General features: G+C 34.0%; 1 protein-coding gene across 1 annotated transcript in view; it reads right to left on the bottom strand.

The window, feature by feature from the left end:
- The window catches only part of LOC132554555 (unconventional myosin-XV-like), a 62087-nt gene that overhangs the window by 15600 nt on the left and 24298 nt on the right, over positions 1–22189 (bottom strand). Inside the window, exons 17-30 of the mRNA XM_060218880.1 lie at positions 18569–18653; positions 17517–17606; positions 11140–11221; positions 9741–9874; positions 9006–9020; positions 8343–8441; positions 6294–6368; positions 5651–5811; positions 5084–5253; positions 4717–4789; positions 3950–4156; positions 2723–3546; positions 2055–2155; positions 377–1243 (exon numbers count right to left, since the gene is read on the bottom strand). Coding sequence (XP_060074863.1) covers positions 377–1243; positions 2055–2155; positions 2723–3546; positions 3950–4156; positions 4717–4789; positions 5084–5253; positions 5651–5811; positions 6294–6368; positions 8343–8441; positions 9006–9020; positions 9741–9874; positions 11140–11221; positions 17517–17606; positions 18569–18653 — 2983 coding nt within the window. The remainder of the gene's footprint in view (positions 1–376; positions 1244–2054; positions 2156–2722; positions 3547–3949; positions 4157–4716; positions 4790–5083; positions 5254–5650; positions 5812–6293; positions 6369–8342; positions 8442–9005; positions 9021–9740; positions 9875–11139; positions 11222–17516; positions 17607–18568; positions 18654–22189) is intronic.

Below are 22189 nucleotides of genomic sequence, written 5' to 3'. Positions count from 1 at the left end.
ATTCTGGCATTAATAACATATAAACTTGATTAATTTTACAACAATTGTGAAACAAGTTATTTTAACTTATACTAATCACTTATTAATAGAAATACAAAAACGTGGTAAAGGTAATTTGATTAAAAAAGAAAAAACAAAAGTTTTCTGGTCATGATGTGATGGTTCAATTCAATTTCAAAGATTTTTCAGTTAAAACCTTTTTTTTAATGTTTTCATCTAACGATAAAGAAAAAAAAACTAAAAATAAACTCTGCAGAAGACTGTAACATACAATTTTCTTAAAATGTCTGTGGTCAGTTAGACAAATCACAATACAAAAAACCATTAAACAAATAAACACAAGAAAATTTCAGTATCAGTGACTTTGAAGACAAACCTTTGGTGGAGGAGCTGGGGCTGGTTTTTTTGGCTGCGTGCGTGCACCAACTTGCTCTTCAATTGAGTTAGCAACATTCTCATCAATTTCAAGCCTACCCACATTTGGTCGTGACTTTGATTCTTTTTCTACTGGTGGAGGCCACACTACACGACCAATTCTTACAGTTCTGGCACGACCCTTTTTATCTGTAAAGGTAAATGTGCCGTCCTCACGATTAAAGGTGTCCACATTCTGAGGAACAGTTGGTGGTGGAGGCGGAGCTGGAGGAAGGGCTGGCATTCTTGGACTCACCACAGACTGATCTTGGAAAGCAGGAGGAGGTGGTGGAGGAATTGTGGGAAGCGCCATCTGTCGAACTTTATGGCTCTCACTTTCTGAGTTTTGTTCTGTGATATGTAAACTTTTATCATGATTTGCTGTGATGAGAGGTGGTATATGCTCAGCCGGTTGAAATTGGTTAGTCTCCGTGCGACCTTCAAACTGTGTCCTTATCTTATACACTTTCTTTGGCACACCTCCTACGTTTGTCTGAGTTGTATTAATGCCTGCTACAGGCACAGTTTGTGTAGTGCTAAAGGAGGAGGTCACTGAACCATTCACTGGTTGTTCTTTTGGAGTTGCAAATGGGGACTGTCCCACTGAGTTCATGCTGGAGCTTGGGCTGACAATGTTTGGCACCATCCCATTTGTAGCCCCCAGCCCAGGTAGTCCTGGTAACCCATTGACACCCCCTAACCCTGCCTGTAAGAAATGCTGCTGAAGACCCTGTTGCTGTGCTGACTGAAGCAGAGCTTGCTGTTGCCGTGCTGCCTGGTTTTGAATTTGAGCCTGGGCCTGTGCTTGAGCTTGGGCCTGCATCTGGGTCTAAAAGAAAGAACAAATTTAATAATGTTGAAAGAAAATTTTGATGTTTTTTGTGTGAAGATTACCTGTAAATTATATTTCATTTTCATATCATTACATCTAGTTTATATTGGCAAGTATTACTTCAAAACATCAAATTTCAAAACCTTTTCAAGGTTTTGCTGACAGTTAAGTCGATCAACAATTTTTCCAAGGCTTTTTAGGGTCAGTTATCAAAGTATGCTCAATGAATTTCTGGGTTGCGATTAACAATTTTTTCTCAACATTATCACTTTGATCACAGGTAGCCACCATATTATTGCAGTTGTAGTTTGCACATAACAATTGAAAAAAATAAATAAATAAAAGTCCTCGTTTATTTGCAACACTACGGAGAATTTCTTTTGCGAATGAATTCTCATTGTGTGCTTTTTAAACACCAATGACATCAATTGACAAAATTTTCAAGATGTTAATGCTATATTCCAAGACTTTCCAGGGCTGACACTAAATTCCAAGACTTTTGCGGGAAGAGAAAGAATGAATTCTGTGTGTAAATTTGTATGGATCATGTATAATCGCTTGCCAGAAAAAAATTTCATTCCAATTCAACTGTAGAGAATACAATTTGGTCATAGTTTTTCAATTTTTAAATCAGGTTTATTGGGAAAAGAGTCAGAAAAATATGATTAGAAATTGCAAAAAAAAAAAAATCTTGAATTATCAATTCTATCAAAACTGTTTCCAAATAACAAACAAAAAGAATTGCATAAATTGAGAATGAAGTGTCTGGTGCATCAAAACAAAATTCAGAATTATTAAGACATGATACCATCTGATTCAGGTAGGCTTGCATTAACGCTTGCTGCTGTGCCTGCTGTTGAGCCAGCTGCTGAACTGCCAGCTGTTGTTGAATCTGCTGCATCAGAGTGTCTGTCATAATACAAACAAGAAATCAGAATACTTATAAAAACCAAAAGATGTGTGAAATGTGTGTATGACAGATTGAATCCCAAACTCTATAACATACAACAGAAAATAACAGAAAATTAAAGGTGACATAAGACAAAACTCATTTCATTACTTTCTGAGGAATAGTAATTTGTTCAAAATATTGATATGCACCACAAGTACAAAATGTATCATGACAAAGTATAGAACATTCAAAGTATCAGCTATTAAAAATATAAGCATTCTAGATTGTCTAATGACAACCATGTATATGTCCAAATATATCCCAAGGTAATAATGAACATTTGCAACCGAATGTAGCTTAAATCTAAAATTTGAGAAATCTTCAACAAGTTTTGAATTTTTAAATCCATAACAGTCATCTTGCATTTTTCAAACCTATCTGTAATAGTGTTAACAAAATTGAGAAAGGACGATGTCCAATGATCAATGAAACCACTTACCCTCATGTCTAATGTAAAGAATCAAGAAATGTTTTGCAGTTTTCCCAGAACTTGACAGTTACAGGTTAAGAGTTATCCCCCTTACCTGTGCTTCCTTGTGCTGTGGATGGTGTAGATCCAAGCCCAGTGGCTCCCCCTGCTGGGAGAACATTGACATTGCTCATGAGTGGGAGTGACACAGGAGGTGCTGGTGGAGGCTGCATCCCTGGTCCAGGAACGCCTTTCCCTCCACCCTTCAGTCGATTTTCCATTGACCGTGCGTCACTCAATGTATCAACATGCTCATTGAGCGCACTATTGAACACATCTTCCACCCAGTGAGACCAATCGGACTCTTGTCCAGTCCCCACTGACATATTATCTGATGATGCGGACATTTTCTCAAAACCACGATCTCTTCTTGAAATGCGATCAGCCGCACCATTTTTCATCCTCTTTGACACTGCAGATGACTTTACATATCTAGCGTTTAGTTTGGATGTCGAACTTAAATCTTGTACACGAGGTGTTCCATTAGATAATCCATTATTGTACCGTTGATTTAACTTAGATCCCGCCAATCCGTGAGCAGCACTTTCGTCCTCTAAGATTGGAGTTATGTCCCCATTGCTAAGACCATTTGTCACATGGCCATTATGGCCGTTACTTGTGACCGATGGTGGTCCTGGAGCTTTCCGTTTTGTGTAGCGCAAATTCAGTACAGAATTAGGAGAAAGTCCATCCATCATGATCTCTGTTGGACGCCTGTTGAGAGCACTTGTCATTGAGAATTCTATTTTCTTCTGGTCTTCATTCTCTTTTGTGCGAGGTGTGAAAGTTCGGTTTTCCAGACGCGATGCCTCAACTTTTAGTAACTCTGGCAGTTTGCCTACTAGCACCATATATCTATCCTTGTCAACATTATGTGGACTGTTGTAATAAAAAAAAATTATTACCGACAGTGTAAAACTGAAGCCATATTTGGTAAAAGTGTGAAAGTGCTAACATTGCTGGTAAAAATATTGTAATACTACCACTATATTTGGTATAAATGAATTTGATTTAAATACTATAAATAGTACAAACTATACCTGTACTTCAGGAACCTGATCAAAGTCCTATACATATCATCAGTAACGATTAGGGAACATTGCCATATATGGTAAAGTAACATTACCAGGTAAAACTGAATTATTTAGTAACAAAATGAAAGATTAAATTTTCACATCAAATAGAATAAGAAATTTTCAAATGAAGATTTTAGGTCACACGACTTTCGACCTGCAATGATATGTTACAAATCTCATGACTGATAAGGATATATGAAACTTACGAGTCCTTATAAAGACGATTTACAGCCCCAACTGGCTCTCGCATCTTATCTCGTGACACCAGGAAGTAAGCAGGCTTTGAGGGAAACCCTGGCGGAATCTCCATCTCACTCATAAGGTCAAGGACATAGTCATACCCCATCAACTCAAAGAAATCTGTTTCCTCCTGTAGCACCACTGTCCAACCGTACTTGTTTTCCTTCAGGCCCCTGTTAAAGGAAGTGTCAAGAGGATTTAGGTCTTGTACATTGAAACCTGTCTAAAATGAACAGCTAAGAAAGTAACATCACACCTAGAATACAGGTTTTTTCCTTCTAGACAGGTGAAATACCTATTGTTTTGGTTGGACCTTGTTGAATGTTCCTTCAACAGGTTTAGATTACAGAAAATTAAGGATAAGAGGTTACGCTCTGTAATTAAATACATACTTCTGTAAAACCTGTCCCTGATGCACCTGTTTGAAAGATACACTACCGCTTATACCATAAAAAATGGCTCCTTTGTTTAAAACCCTGACTTTACTGTTACCCAAGTCTATCAATCCATTTAGTTGTGTAAGTTACTTTTGATGACTACAGACAAGTTTAAATACACATGATATTGGCTTTTACAAAGCTAGTTTACTGTCACAAGTCTCAATCAAATTTTGCAGCTAATTAATCCAGATAAAATGGACATTTTGAACAAATGTTTAATAAATCCAGGTGAACCGGACTTATTAGACGGATATCTAACAGTCAGACTGGAAAATTCAGAGTGTTAGACTTACCGACTGCTGACAAGATGACTTGTGAAGATTTCTCCTGACGTCCAAGACTCAACAGGTCCGTACATTTTAACACCTGCATCAAAGTAAAGTTACATATACAAAAAGTTTACATTTTTACAAAAGATTTTTTTCCCTGAATTTTCAGGAACAGAAAGTCACAGCCCCTCTATTCTTGGAAAGAGCGCTTGTTGTAAATCCACTACCTTTCTTTATTATTTCTATTTTTTTCATTATGTCAGAACTTAAACCATGTTCTAACCCAATTAATGACATTTTAATCAATATCTCTTCAAATAATCATCAAATTCACTTCAAATTTTAATACAACATCCATCAGATTCTTTACATGTCCTTAAGATATACATACCATCAGCGAAGCGGACAGGTAGAGCCATGTTAGTAAATTGTTGAATGGCATGCCATTCCAGCAAACAGGGGGGATAACTGCGGCTTAACTGGGGTTGGATGTTGGCACACTGCAGTGCCTTGTGTTGACATGTAATCTTATGGCCATTGTAGCCAACGTCCGAAACAAACCTATTAAAACAGTTCAAGCAAAATGATATGGAAACATCCAAGCAAACTACTCCACCAAAAGTACATTAACAATACTGAGGGGGTAGGGTGTTGTTGAGCAAAGCTTTGTGATCAATCTCATCAATCCTACACCTGTCTTTAAACAGTCTCTGCCTTTATGAAAGATTCTACAAGTTTTCCAACCGAATAACTCTGCCTGCTACTAGTTGAAGAAGAAAAGCCTGATGGCATTTTAGCACAATGTACATACTTGAGTTGAGGAAGAAAAGCCTGATGGCATTTTAGCACAATGTACATACTTGAGATGAGAAAGAAAAGCCTGATGGCATTTTAGCACAATGTACATACTTGAGTTGAGGAAGAAAAGCCTGATGGCATTTTAGCACAATGTACATACTTGAGTAGGTATTTGAATAGTTTTTCACTCGGAGGGAAGGCACTAAGGCAGGCAGCCATCAGACACCAGGATCGTCCTATGGCAGTTAGGTCCTGGTTGTTCCAGCACTGGTTTGCCACCTGACAGTAAATCTCATCACGGAGTCCTTCATGGTTCAGTCCCTGTGTCACAAACACAAAACAGGTTATATTATTAAGAAACATTTTACAACAGTAAGGTTATTATTTGGAAAGTACAAACTTACTATTTTAACGCAAAAATTATTCATAGAAATAAAATGATAATTCATAATAAGAAACCTTTAAATCATCACAAGATTATGTGCCATAATAATCCCACCTACATCTTTGTTATTCTGCTGAGTGCTGGTAAATACGATCTAATTGTCCTTTGATAAGCTTACTCCCCCTCCACGAGTTTAATAGTTTCTGTTAGTACCCAGGACCTACTGCTAGATAAATATAGCTAGTTTATTGAATACATTCTAAAAGTTTTATATTTTGTTTGTTATTTTTTTCAATTTCATTTTTCAATTTCATGCCAAGGCATTAAGAAAGTTAGATGTATTATTGTCTTAAAAACAAAGAACGTAGAAAGATGCTTTAAAAATATTTAGGAGGCTATACATCAGTTTCCCTCTTACCATCTGTACAATGTAGTCAGACATTGCCTTTTCTCTCCTCTTACTGAGGTGGGGATCTCCCATATATCGCAAAATCTATAAGTGAAAAGATTATTTAAACATAAAAAGTATCTATAAGAAAATTTGAAATTGAAATGACACAATGAATCACATATCAGCACCTACACAATACTGTCATCACAAACAAGTTATGATATTGGAGCCTGCCTAAGAAAATCACAAACAATATCAAAGAGGTTTTAAAAATAATACTTGTATCCTTATCATAAATTTATTTTAGTTATCAGGATGTTTCTTTATAGACAATTAACTGCCAAAATCATTGAACAAATTTTCCTTTACACCAATAAAATTAAAGATATATTGCTTTATTAGCTAGTAATTCAACTTTTGAATGGAGAAATAGAATGTCTTTGTTACAACAGGAGAATAGCCAAATTATGAGACATATTGTTTAACGAAAACATATAGATATGAGTCAAGCAGTCTTCATTACAGGATGGCGAGCAATCTTGTTGCATCAAACATGGTGCATTGATTAAATGAGACAATGCTCAAGTATAGATAACAGATATGATTATAAGGTACTTATGCCCTTAACACAAACATAAATCACAGGTATAATGAGTAAGGTAGCATACAGCCTTAACACAAACATAATCAGATAAAGTATGAGTAAGGTAGCATACAGCCTTAACACAAACATAATCAGATAAAGTATGAGTAAGGTAGCATACAGCCTTAACACAAACATAATCAGATAAAGTATGAGTAAGGTAGCATACAGCCTTAACACAAACATAATCAGATAAAGTATGAGTAAGGTAGCATACAGCCTTAACACAAACATAATCAGATAAAGTATGAGTAAGGTAGCATACAGCCTTAACACAAACATAATCAGATAAAGTATGAGTAAGGTAGCATACAGCCTTAACACAAACATAATCAGATAAAGTATGAGTAAGGTAGCATACAGCCTTAACACAAACATAATCAGATAAAGTATGAGTAAGGTAGCATACAGCCTTAACACAAACATAATCAGATAAAGTATGAGTAAGGTAGCATACAGCCTTAACACAAACATAATCAGATAAAGTATGAGTAAGGTAGCATACAGCCTTAACACAAACATAATCAGATAAAGTATGAGTAAGGTAGCAACACAAACATAATCAGCCTTAACACAAACATAATCAGATAAAGTATGAGTAAGGTAGCATACAGCCTTAACACAAACATAATCAGATAAAGTATGAGTAAGGTAGCATACAGCCTTAACACAAACATAATCAGATAAAGTATGAGTAAGGTAGCATACAGCCTTAACACAAACATAATCAGATAAAGTATGAGTAAGGTAGCATACAGCCTTAACACAAACATAATCAGATAAAGTATGAGTAAGGTAGCATACAGCCTTAACACAAACATAATCAGATAAAGTATGAGTAAGGTAGCATACAGCCTTAACACAAACATAATCAGATAAAGTATGAGTAAGGTAACATACAGCCTTAACACAAACATAATCAGATAAAGTATGAGTAAGGTAGCATACAGCCTTAACACAAACATAATCAGATAAAGTATGAGTAAGGTAGCATACAGCCTTAACAAAAACAATAAAATAAAATATTATGTATGAGGTAGCATATAACTTTAAATTACCCAAATACAAATTAAGGATAAAGATGTGGGAATTAGCTTACAACCTTAATTCTGACACAAGTTATGGGTATAATGTGTAGGTAAAAAAATAGCATTAACTCCAACCCAATCACAGGTATAACATGTCAGGTAGCATATATCCTTAACTCTAACAAAAAACACAAGCTTAATGAGTAAGGTAGCATATAGCTTTAACAAAAACACCAATCACATGTATAGCATATACATCACAACACAGATCAAGGGTATAACCTGTAGCAAACATCCTTAACTCCTAACATGGTTATAGTATGTTAAAAATAGCACATATTTATACCTAGATACCTTCTTAATGTATGTTAGTTTTATAACACATTCACATCACACGATACCCACCATTTTGAAGACAGACACAGCCCTATTGTTGAGGTCCTCCCCCTGAAGTTGTGTGAGCCCCGCCTTTATAGGCGTCATAAGCACACCCCAATCGGGATTCTGAAAATCACCAACATGCAAACATTCATTCATGCAGTATACTGATGCTTAGAAATTGATAACTGAAATGAAATAGGGAGCTCATTCAGCAATTTTCAGAAACTGAAAATCTAGTTTACTTAAAAAAAGAGAAAAAAAATCTAAATGTTTAATTTTAGTAGAGTTTGAAGGGGTTAGATTTCTGGACATGTGCTTTCCAGAATTTATCTAGATTGGCATTTTAAAATCCAATCTATAACCATCAGTGAGAGTTGTTTCCTGAATCACGTTGAAATGTTCCTAACATTGATAAGAGGTGAGACAAATGTCTTGCTAAAAATTCAATCACTTGGAAGTATTGAAATCTAGTGATCATGCAAAAATTGTTTACTCCAAAAATGCATGTATGTTGTCCGCGACACCAGTTTCATAAGAGTACATAAAATATTCATATATAAATATTTTTCTACTTTTCTAAACGAGCAAACATTCAGATAAATATCAGTTAATCACATGCATTACAAAGTAAACTGTGTAATTGTTTGACCCTAAACCAGAGATTCTACTTATTACATATATACTTACTGGATGGATAGGAGTCTGGAACCATCATTTTAATGATGAAAGACAAATCTGATATGAGCACAGCTTTTTCCATTCCCCATCCCCCCCAATAAATACCTGGTATTGATACGAATTTCATTTGAAAAGGAATTCCTGAATCTTTTATAAAGAGGGTCTAGTATACTTTCAGTATATCTGCTCTTAATTTTCAAACTCTCAAAGGCGATATCCATGGATTACTAGATATCTTATCAGAATCAGTGTATTTCCCAATCTTTTTCCAAATATGTGTATGACATATGAATATTTCATTAAGAGGTTTTTGGTTTAATTTCTGTACATCTGAGAAAGGAACAGTTCTTCATTTTCAAACTCTCAAATGTGATATCCATGGATTACTAGATACGGAAACTTAAATTGGACAGAATCAGTTCATTATAAATCACTATATGCTTGTATGAAGTAAATGTAATTAAGGACAACTTGCAGGACTGGAAAATTGTGTATAACATTAGCTAGTTAGAGTTGATGAAGATATCCACACTGATCTGATAACTATCAAGATTATTTTCTCATCATTTATAAGTTTTGTAACAATCTACAGCTCAGCTGGGAATAAAAATGACATCATACTTCAATGGAAATATTTGCCACTTGACCTAATTTTTTGTGAAACCCACCATAAACATCTTAGGGAGATGAAGACATTTTGTTGGATTCAGTTTTTAAGAAGTCAGTGCCATCAATTCAACTTACCCTGAAATAAACATTGGCAAATTTGCTGAATGCATGGGAATCAACGTCCGTTGGGAGCTGATACTTCTGATCCATATGTGTGACCGGTCCTGATACCTGGCCAATATGTCGCTCCGTGTGTACTGACTGCCAGTCTGAAAACATTGCAACATGTTACATCAGTGTAAATATGTTTCATATCTTTATTTTTCATCTCCTCACAATTTTTAATGTGATTTGTTACTGTTGTCTCTTGCTGTCTTTGATATCATTTCTATGCTTATTTCATAAACATTCTTCTTTCTTTGGAAAACTACGTGTAAATATTTGTAAATCATTAACATTTGAATTTTCACACCTTTATATACACGTGTGTGTGCGTGTGTGTGTGTGTGTGTGTGTGTGTGTGTGTGTGTGTGTGTGTGTGTGTGTGTGAGTGTGTGTGTGTATGTGTGTGTGTGTTGTATAAAATAAACGACTGTTTAGTTTCGCAGCTAATATGTAATTTTGTTCACTATAAGTCTTCTCTAAAGACGAAAGCTGTAACAGAAAGCATTATGTAATGGTTATTTGTTTACTGAAGAAGCATCCATATACAGATAACGAACAAATCTAAACAAATATTTTTACTCAATATGTGTTACAAGTACAAAGCATGTTCTTACAGACTGGACCTATTCAGCTTGTGAAATATATTGATAGTGCTAAGTGGCTTAAATAAATACCCTGTGCAAATATACAAATATGTGTACAATCAAAATATTGACTGAAACTAACTTTCTGTAGGATCTAACTAAATAGTGGACCCCCTTTTTTTTATTAGTTTGTTTGGGTTTTTTTCCAATAGACATAAAGAAAACGACATGTCGATAAAATCTTACATTAAAGTCAAAACAAACCTACAAAAGAATGCAGATAATTGAAAAAGTAGACACGAAAAGAAGACCATGTGTCAAGCAAGAGTAAGCATTTTCTTCCTCAGTGACATCTGCCATGTCAAACTAGGTAAAATGCTAACAGATATCACTTCCCTCATTGCAGAAACTATTCAAGCAAACTCACTTTAAGAGATTCGAAGTTTACTACATGACAACATGACCAAATATTTATTTTTTTGTTCTATAGATCGTGTTGGCAGAAGAACACTAACTAGACAACTGCACGGGTCTGATGGTAATCTAGATTTCTGGGATGTCCGCAGAGAATGGGTTGGGATGTAATGTATCTATTCACATCCACATGAGTCTGAGTTGAGCATTTAGAACAGAAAAATACTGAAATATCAGACAAACAATCAAACAAACTTTTGGTTTTCTGTTGTATTAAAGACTGAACTAAGAGCTTAACACCAAGTGTTCATTGATAAGTCATCTATTATCAGCAGTCAAGCAAAGTTATCAAATAGGACAAGTTAACTTACCGTCCAGTTTACTATAAACATAGGCAAGTTCTCCTGGGATCTCCAGGTTGGCAATGGCTGCCATTGCTTTTGTCTGTCTTTCCTTAAAAAAATAAATAGAAAAATAAGTTTTATGACTTTGGTAAAAACAAATTGATTAAAAAATATTATCTAACATCATATTTGAAATTTCTTAAAATTCAATCCAATGACTGAAGACAAATCAGCTATCTTGATGTATTCTTGGACTTTGCGGTAGTTGATTTGAGTGGATCCAACAATAGACTCAGTTTAAGCGTTTAATACTAGGGAAGGGAAGCACTTCATTTACACAGCACAACATCAAGAATGATTTCGTGATATCTACTATCGACTCAAGAATTTGATCTGCAATATTGGCCATCACCAGGATATGGAGAAAACTGGCCTAAAGTAAGACATTATTTGGCTTTGACTATTATTACCATCACAGAGCTGTTTCAAACATTATAAATAATATAACAGGTTACAATTTCTGGAGTCAATTGAGGATTCCTAGCTTTATGATGCGAAACAGACAACCTATGTCGGAAACAAGTTGTTACTTACTAAGACCAAAAATATCCTCTGTATATATTGCTGGTTAATTGTCAGAATACTAATAATGTAATCAGTGAATCTATAACAGTGAAAATTTGAGGCAAAGTTTTGAAATATGATACTTGAATGAAATAGCTTAGATGATGAATTAATTACAGTTGAACAAGAAGCAATGTGAACTAATTCTGACTTCAAAAATCATAAATAGGAGAAAAATAATGTCGTCCCTATCAGATAGAGAGAATAGCCCAGTCTGACAAGTTTACGTGTAAATAGTGGGAAATTAAATGATTGGTTACTCATAAACCATGACAATTAATGTCTTGCTTCAATGATCACTAAGGTCCAACTACATGATTTTTATATCCTGACCCGCCAAATGTCCGGCAAATGTCAACTGATCATAGACTGGTCAGTTGTGCTGACCACATATTCATGGTTATGATGGACACTACTTAGTCAGACAAGGAAATGAACATATGGCAGCAGTGTACAGTCACATATCTGAAACCTATGGTACAATTTGGTTACTTATCTGTGTTAGGTATTGATGCAGTAAAAAGTAAACAATACAAATATCACCAAAATTTACATAAACGGCAACATTTTCCTTTCAATCCTTTAAGTAGTTGTTTCAACTTATTTTAAACATTTTCCATCTTTTAGCCTCTTTTGTTTGTAAAAAATATATAAATGACATACCTGAAAATTGTTTGTATTCCTTTGTGTAATTCTGTTGTAATGTATATACTAGAGCGACCCCATCAATAAACATCAATTTTGACATCCATCTTATGATACTGTTACATGGTAGATAAAATTTCACCTGAATTATGACGATTATGACCTACAGCTGTTGTTGATAATTACACATGACTATTACTGGGTGTTAATACTAAAACACTAGGATGGATGAAACACCAGAACATGTGTTACCCTGAATGTAAAAACATTACGTTGTCATACATTTTATTGAAATTCAGATCAATAGGTAACGTGCCGTTCTTAATTCAAGTCATCAATCTTTCTTTAAATTTACTTTACTGGCTAAAAATGATCTAAAATTACCACTATAAATACACCATTTAACTAATAGGGCAATTACCTATCAAATTAAAACTTCTATGATCCAATGCCTATCAGGTCCCGTCCTCATTATAACTTTATAATTTTCAAATAATAAGGATTTTTTTCGTAGTTTATTTAACAAATTAAGAAGGAAATTGAAAGTTTTAAATTCTAATTTGCTTTTTAATTCTGCCTTGTCTGTAATCCATCACCAGAAAGATGAGACAAAGTTATTTTTTCCTTGTCGCTACGTAAATAACAAGCTGCCAAGTATATTGACATTACATTAGCTCGAAAATGAATTTCCTTGTTTGGAAAATGAAATCTTGCACTCTGTGTTTCTTGAAAAACCTACAGACAGAGAGGAGAGAACAATGAATCCTCTTTCCCTTGAGTAATCTTTCAAAAATCTTTTATAAAGATATCAGTAAAATGGAAGGACATGTATATGAATTATAAATAATTTTGTACATGACAAAAGAAACAAAACAAATTAACCGATATACATATGTTGACTAGTCTGTTAAGTATCGTAACATCCTGTCCTGAATTTAGTATTCGGTCATTGCCTAGAGATAGCTTTATATTATATGTCATAAAGATCAATATCACTTTGCTATAGGCCCAAATACCAGCAATACTGAATAGCATTCTTTGTCAGTCTGTTGTTTTTATTTAGGATAGTTTCAAAATAGTGAAATCTTGAATTTCTTGTATCTTTATTTTAAAAGATATAATGCACAGCTTTTTCCAGATGTTTTTCTTTCTTTAATAGCCTCTGCAATCTCAATCTTACCGGTCCATCAAATTACTGATTATAAACTCTTTCTTTTTACAATTTTGAAATCCATATAGAAAACAAACATATAATATTTTGTTATATAAAAGTACAAAATAACCTTAAAGGCTGAGATAAACTTTTCCTTGAATTTATGTAAAGCTTTATGCGAAGTCATGTACGTCTCCCTAACACTGCCAAAGTTTAAACATCAAAATGCCAATAACAAAACTGAATCAGGGTAATGAATATTTATGAGGCATATGAATTTAATCAGATTAATGAATATTCATGATGTTTATGACTTAAGGATCTGTCTGTATAGAGAAAACAACTGAACAGATAAATGTGGACAGATAGGTTCTAGATAAGTAGTTTTTTCATGCAGTGGTATATATACTTATAACTATTTTTGCAATTCTTGAAGCAAACCTGTTTAAAACTTATAACTGTGTATAATCGAAAACCTTCGTAGTGAAAGCATTGTATTGTAATCTAGGACCTTGAATTCTAGATTCACAATCTCTGAAATTGATGTCTGCAATGTATAATGGACAAAGACTGCTGTTGTTTCTATCATCAGCCAACTTTATTTTGACCTTCATAAATGTCCTTGACATTTAACCACTAGATTAATTCAGTCATATGCTTGAGCTGTCCAAATACAGGTGTAACATATGTACCCTTTGGGGAGAATTTACACTGCTACAGGTAACAACTGTATTAACATGTACCTTACACAAATGTTGAAAGTTGGTAAACAAAAAACAATTTCCACAATCTATACACTTGACCTAATTATTTTATGATAGGAACTACAGACAGAGTAATTGTCCTTGATTATCCATCATATGTCATAGAGTGTGATCTGATAAGGTCACCTGCCCAAGGTATTGACCGCTCAACTAATCACTTGACCATCGGCCATTGATTAATTGCCAACTGGCCTGAGAGACAAGCATAATACACAACGGTCAAATGTTCATCATAGGAAAATCAAATGATCTAACAGATAGTATCTAGAGGATCAATCTAAAGCAAAAATCTTTACCATAATTTCTACAGATCATAAATTGGCTTTTATGAAAAGTGATTGTCACAACAATCAAGTAACCCCTCCCTCCCCCACCTAAAAAAAAAAAAAAAAATCTGCCTTTTAAAAGTTGACCAGTGCAACAAATGCATTTATGTATTATAAATCATTGACCATCAGGACTGCATGACCACTACATGAGTTCTACCACTTCAGTTGTGTCACCTTGACACCAGTGGACGATGCCTGTTATGCTCATAAAGAGTGTGTTGGCTATAACAAGGGAAGCCCCAGCCTTTGTCATTTATTATGTGACAGGAGCTACTGACCGCTCCATTAGATTGCTGAGGTCAAAATATACTGCCACTCCCCTTCATCTGTCATCCTTCCTTTATCATAATATACTACCACAATTAGAAAACTTAGTATCAACACTTAGATTTCAGACATTTTACCAATACCATAGAGCATTAAATCTAAGAAGTGTTATAAAACATGATTCTCAAGAAAGTTTTAAATTTTAGGAAAAATTCTTAATAAATTAATAATTTCAAAATTGGCTTCAAAAAGAAATGTGCAGGTTTCTCAATATGTATTGTTCAGATAAGGTACAGATGTTACAAGACAAAAGAGTTTCTGATAAGAAAGGGAGTGAAGGGGAAAGAGCATGTAAGATTTACAAATTTCATGACATTGTCAGCTCTTGATGTCATTTTGGAGGGCAAAGTTGGGTGTTTTTGTTGAATGTTACAAATGTTTGTCAAGTTCAGAATTCCAAACTTCACAACTCACATACTAGTTTCTGTTTGTGTGCTAAATGAATTTGCATTAAGTCTTAATCATAAAAATGTTAAACATGAAGCACAAAAGACAAATATTGTCTGTCATAGGAATGACGAGCCCATATATCATCTTCACAGTTTTCAAATGAAAGCATTCTTTGATTAACTACTGATGACATCTTAATGTCTAATCAGTTCTTTTTTCAACTGAATTCGCTTTTGGTATATGATGTTCATATATCAAACATTTTCATCTGAATTCGTATTCATTACAAGTCTGCATTGTCACTTCAAGGTATTTCTTACACCAAATTAAATCTACTGTGATGATTCAGATCATTGCAGCATCATGTCATAATTATTGTATGTCAAATTAAATTGGATCTGATATCGACAATTTCAGCGGATTCTCTGTAAATAATATTTACAATTTCTAATCTGATTCTGAGAAACCAGATTCCTTCTGATTCACAACATCACTCTAATTAAATATATAAATAGACAAGATCAAAAAAGGTAGACCAACTGAAATTTTAGCTTAAGACCAAGACAGAAATTATCCATATAAATCATTGCATAGTCCATTACGTAGCTTAGTAATTTTGTCCGCCAATAAGTCCATGCTCGGTAATAAGCCTAAAAATAGCTATTCAGCAAAATTTAGTTAACCAATGTTATTTCGTTGTCCTGTAAAAAGTCAACCCAAAAAATTTCTGTAAGAGCTAATGTGTTGTCCATTGGGCTTATTGCTTATTCAGGGTGTGTTTTTTATAAGTAAAGAAAATGTTTTATAAGGACAAATTGTTCTGAATTTTTCTTTTCCAAACTCTACCAAGTTTTATCACCTATTATACTTCCCTGGTTTTTTATGTTTGAATAAGATATCTAAATGAGACAAATTTGTTTTGAGTGGACAATGATATATCTTCAATCTGGAGACAACCTCACCGACTCGCCCAATTTGATGGCTGTCCCCAAGGTATAAACATTTATCTGTAACGTCCACCTGCTGAAATGGTCGTCAACACTCACAACATATCTATGTTGATTCACTCCTTGTATATATATTATTCCAAACTTATATACACCTCAAATTGCACTTTCCTTTGTTTTGATGGCCTGAAGTTGACAATAGAAAAATCTGAATTCATCAGAGTCTGAATAATTAAATCTGATTCGTATTACCTCGAGCATTTGAATGTTAAAATTTTTTCCCAACAAAAGTTATTTTCAGGCCATTTTCACCAGGAGAAATTATAAGAGCTCTTGACACCTCATGTATCAATAAATGTAAAAACAAATGTTATATTTTACAGCAGGAATGCGACTAAATTTCATGTCTTGTCATCCCAATAATTTGCCATAGGAACAAGTCTCGTAAAAAACACAAAATAATTCAGAAAAACCAAAGTCTGGCAATATAGGCCAAAAACCTATTTCATTTACTTGAGTACAATAGTTTGCCATAGGAGCAAGTCTCATAAAAAAACACAATATAATTCAGAAAAACCAAAGTCTGGCAATATAGGCCAAAAACCTATTTCATTTACTTGAGTACAATAGTTTGCCATAGGAGCAAGTCTCATAAAAAAACACAAAATAATTCAGAAAAACCAAAGTCTGGCAATATAGGCCAAAAACCTATTTTATTTACCCGAGTACATTATTAACTGGAATTTCTCCAAATTCACCATAATTCCAAAGTTTTTAATCAAAGAATTTGGTCTTTTATATTCCCAAATTGGTATGTTTATGTATTTAAGATGAACACCTGATGCTCTATTTTAAAAACTAACCTAAACATAACTTCTGACCACTTCCAAGGCAAACAACAAGACCAAAACCAATGCCAGTGTTTACCTGGAACCATTGTAGAATCAACATTAAGAAATGAGCAGTGCTGAAATCATGTTTTGCATTTGTTAATTCATCCCACTGAGAGAAAAAACTGTTTTTTTCTGTGTATACTAGTACAACCTACTAAAGAAGAAGTTACATTGGAATACTTGGCTAAGTATCATTTTCATAAAAGGTGAAAACCTCAAGAAGAATTTCATTAAAACCAAATCTTGAATGATCAAAACAAGTCTCAGATTTGAAATGTCTCCAAAATTTAAGAGAGAGGAATGAAAAGAACGATATGATTGAATTCACTTACTTTTTCTTCTTGTTCCATTTTTACTTGTTCCTCCCGTTTCTGGCGTGCGATACGTTCCTGTTCAACCTTGCGTTTTAATTCCTCTCGAGCCTGAGAAAAGTAAAATTTAACTTCATCACACACAGAATCGTATGCAGGAGACGAAGGCGTAGAATCCAACACAGAGCACGGCATTATGACATCAAATTTAAGACTTCACTGTGATATTATTTCCTATTCGTAAGTAAAGACAGATTTTCTTCCCTCCACAGCGACTAACAAAGCCCCTTGTCCAGCACATCTCACTAAACAAAACTATCAGGGAAAGATAAAGATTTAATGTAGAAGCATTTGTCTGTGATGTCCTTGGATCATAATCCTGGAATAATCACTCATGCTGAATGGAAACTGTCCAAAACCCTACCATCAAACCAACCGACAGAACACAAAAACTCCTCTGGCTATGACAGACCCAAAACACTGACCCAAAACACAAGATAAAACTAATCAATCATGACGGTGATTGACCATGTACAACACATCTAATCTGTAAGGGTTTATGCTAATTAGTTAACTGTAAAACTACATCTTTTACAACGATGTTACATAGATGTATAAACATCGCGTATCTTATACAAAAAAAAAACTTTACCTCTTTTTAAATGCCGAAATAAAAAGTTTGAGAAGTAAATCCAGGAGGAAGATTTAAAAATGTTGCATTCTGTCGCAAGATCTAGCTGTCCACAGAACAAGACTACAAAATGTGTATACACACTTCAGCAAAGCTGAGGAAGGTGTGGGGGAAATTTGGGTGGATTCAAGATGCGCGAGTTTGATTGAGGCCATGTTTATACCAACTGACTAATACTGCGCCAGCCCTTGTCAACCAGCTATCGCCCCAGGGTCATCAAGGGTGGAACAAATAGTCACATCACACAATAAATACACATATACCACAACTTCATATGCTAAAGTCGAGCTCTTCAACCTCCTGCAGCTAAATCTACAGGTTATGACCTTGTGAGGTATTAATGTACCTAAGGAGCTATTATCATTGACATAAGGGACCTTACGTAAAGATATTTTCTGCGCTGCCTCCGCATGCGGATCTGTGCTTGAGCTTTGATGATTCCATTCCGAACCTTCAGATACTTTTTTCTGCAAAAGAGAGAAATAGAACTCAATGACAATATTTATTTAATATTTCATAAAAATTATAAACTCACTGAAAAAATTAACAGTATTTCATCCATGTTATTTTTGCGAAGTTTTTCAAAGCTTGTTAGGTATAGAAATATATCTTTTAAATATATCTATTTCTTTAAATTATTCTATTAAAAAGTTAAAACAAATAGCTAGTACTTTACAATTTTTTTTATATAAGTATTTGAATTTGAATTTTATATTCATGATTTTTATTCTAATAAAAGAAATGAAGTTATCATGGTTTTGAGATGGTCAGACTTTAAGCTGCTGTTCTCTAGCACACAGCCTCCAGTTATCCTACTATGGTATATAAGTGAGGAGAGTATGAAGCTATTCATCATGTCCAAATGAAAAACCTCCAAGCTACACATGAAAGATAAGCATTATGTCAAATCTCTACGTTCCAGAGAGTATCCAATTAATTATGTCTTAACTGACCATTGCTCTCTGTAGTCAAATCCCATGAAGAAAAGACAGTTAAAAATAATGCTGATATGTAAAAAAAAAAAATAGTGTGGAGTTATTTGACTTCCAAATAATTTTTTTATTTCTTTTTTTAACTAAATAAACCTAGATAAATAAACTTTCCTCATTAATCCTTAATTTCTGTACAAGTGTGTTTGATTATCAGTTACCATGGAGAACATTCATTTCCCAGAAGCACTTAATGTCGTACAACCACCTGGACAGTTTGTATACTAAAGTGTCTTGTGATATACGTAAACACATTTACAAAATAAATATTTGGATATTCGCTGTCATGTTTTGTCTCATTATATTATTCAAAGCCGGCATAATTAAAACTTTTCATTTTTTGTTTATTATGGAATATATTTCCCTCTGACAACTTCATCAACAAGGAAAATTCACCAAACATAAACATGAAGGAATGATTTTCCTCGTACCTGTACATAACAATACATATGTTCTATCATGCTGTTGAAATACACAATTTAACATGTAAAACACTTAAAAATATCAAAAGAAAAACAAAAAAAACAAGAAATATTCATACCTACAAACATTGAAGTCCATAAAACATTTTCCCTGCCATATGTGACACAACACTTCTCCAATTTAACTTAGTTTTGTTCTTGTCTAACTTCCCGTATCAATTTGATGAATCCTTTTTCAATGTACAAATACACAACCTTTACATTTTTTTTTATAAGTGTGCATGTCCAGATCAAAGAGTGGTAGAGTCCATATTTAGATTCTGGGTTAGTTAGGATACACATTTGTCATTGTCTTATTGATGCTCTAACTGCTTCTCAAACACAGGTACATATCAAACATTTAACTGATTCATACTGTGGTCACAGCTGATCAATTGGCCTGGAGACAAAAGGATGATCATTAAGAAAACATTATTTTTGGTTGTATACAAACTTATTTGCTTTTTCTTAAATTTTCCTAATAATTTTTTTCCTTCCTCTTTATTACAGAGATTGAAATGTAAATAATATTATGTCTTATATAAAAATTTGAATTTAACTTTTAATTAAATTTTTCTTTTATTATTAAAGTCTTTTTTTGATGATTTTGTTTTAATATTTGCTTCTGAAGTGTCATTTTTGTTAATCTTTATACTCCAAATATTTAATTCTACAATAGGCTTCTGATGAATACACAAACATATCCAGGTAATCCTCAACACCTCCCAGGTGAACGAGACACAGGTAGGTATTACTTCATACATCACCTGTACGGTGCCCGTTTTAAAAGCTCTCTGATTTACCTGTGCCACATTATTTACTTAAAAAGATGAATTCTGAGTGCAGCATTTCAGATGACACCAAGATTAATCATGATTGGCAAGCATTCAAATATGTCACATCTTGACCTTACCTGGGTTTCCCCTCTGGTGTGGAAAGAAATTTAGTAAATTCCAACACAATACAAGTAAATGTTATACCTGACATCAAGTTTCAGATAACAACAAATACTGGAGTGCAAGCTAGAGTGTCATTAACTGTCAAGTTAACCATCAGTTAAAAAAAAACAAAAAAAACACCAATGCTGAGACATGATACCATTAAAATTCACAATAAAATGCCTTAAATCACATTCAACATCTTAATTATAATCATAGAAAACTTATTTATGATCAAATACCAATATCCACTGTGAATTACCTTAATCCTTAAAACCAGCAAATATGATGACAGTTCTCGACGAATGAAGACATTGTGTTTGCAGATTTGCAAATAAGTATTTGACCAAATCGAACAAATTGTCGTCTTTCAAATTATCACATTAAATTCCCACTTAATTGACCTGGACTGATGAAAACCTAGTATAAATAATTTACACAGCTGCGTGTATTCGCCGAGAAGTCGAGCACAACATGCCAATTAATACTAAAACCACCATTGACAAACAGAAATACAAATGTTAATCCAGGTATTACGAAACCGATGTGAAAATCCAGACAATCACAGAAGAACAATGTTTAACTTGGATGGCAAATATGTTCCGTAATTCATAATGCTGACTAACACACACATGGATATCCAAATCTAGTTTTGTATGAGATCAATATCAGAGACATTTTGGAAAATTTATAAAACTAAGATATTTCTAGATAGTGTTTAAATCAATTTCATAATTCTCAATTGTAAATATGAATAAATATTACAGTTAAATGGTGAGACTGGAAATTAATTGAATCTAAATATTAGTTAAAACGTCACTCAACAGGAACCTCTGTATTAAGATTGTCACTATTTATTTTGGTAATAAATGGAAGTAATCATTTGTACCAACTGAAATGTAGAGCTTAGTCAGCTGGTCTAAATAACATATGATACACGTTCTTTACAGAAATCATTACTACACATCAATTCTGCTTTAGAGCCTGTTTTTGATAGGGACAGCCACTAAACACAGGTTTTCTGTTTACAAACATCACCTCTGTATAGTGACCAATATCATACAATGTCAATTACTGTAAATTAAGATGTTACTATAGAAAATAAATGCTCTATAGGCAGGTTGTCACTTTACAGAGATGGTCATTGTAGGAAGGTTGTCTCTTTTGGAACTGATTTCGCACATCATCACCTCAGTGACAAACGACCTGTCCTACATGAACACAGGTTTCCTTCAATAAAACAAAGGATGGTCAGCCATGATTGGTTATATTTAACACACAGCTTCATATCTGCAGCAAATAATTTCTGCTGGGACATCTGAAGTTTAGATCAGACTGGTGGGTGTTTTGATAAACAGGTTTTTGCTGAAACCTCAAGCTGACCCCAGGCTAACATCATGTAGTGTGTCTACACAGCCTACTTGCACACAAGCCCTGTGATGTCCATAGACATCAAACACCACGATGCCCTGGATCCCATGTACCTGAGTCCTTCATATGTTTGTGAGGAAAACAAAACTGACCTTACATCTAAAAGTTTAAATAAAGTGATAGCCATTCCATATAAAGCCTGCCTCTGTGCCCTGTTGGGGTTCACTCATCGTACAGCCAAATC

Source organism: Ylistrum balloti, unplaced genomic scaffold (assembly GCF_031769215.1).
Source record: "Ylistrum balloti isolate Yb309-2 unplaced genomic scaffold, AGI_CSIRO_Ybal_v1 Utg370416, whole genome shotgun sequence".
Taxonomy (NCBI): Eukaryota; Metazoa; Mollusca; class Bivalvia; order Pectinida; family Pectinidae; genus Ylistrum; species Ylistrum balloti.
This window is presented reverse-complemented; position numbering and strand designations above follow the sequence as displayed.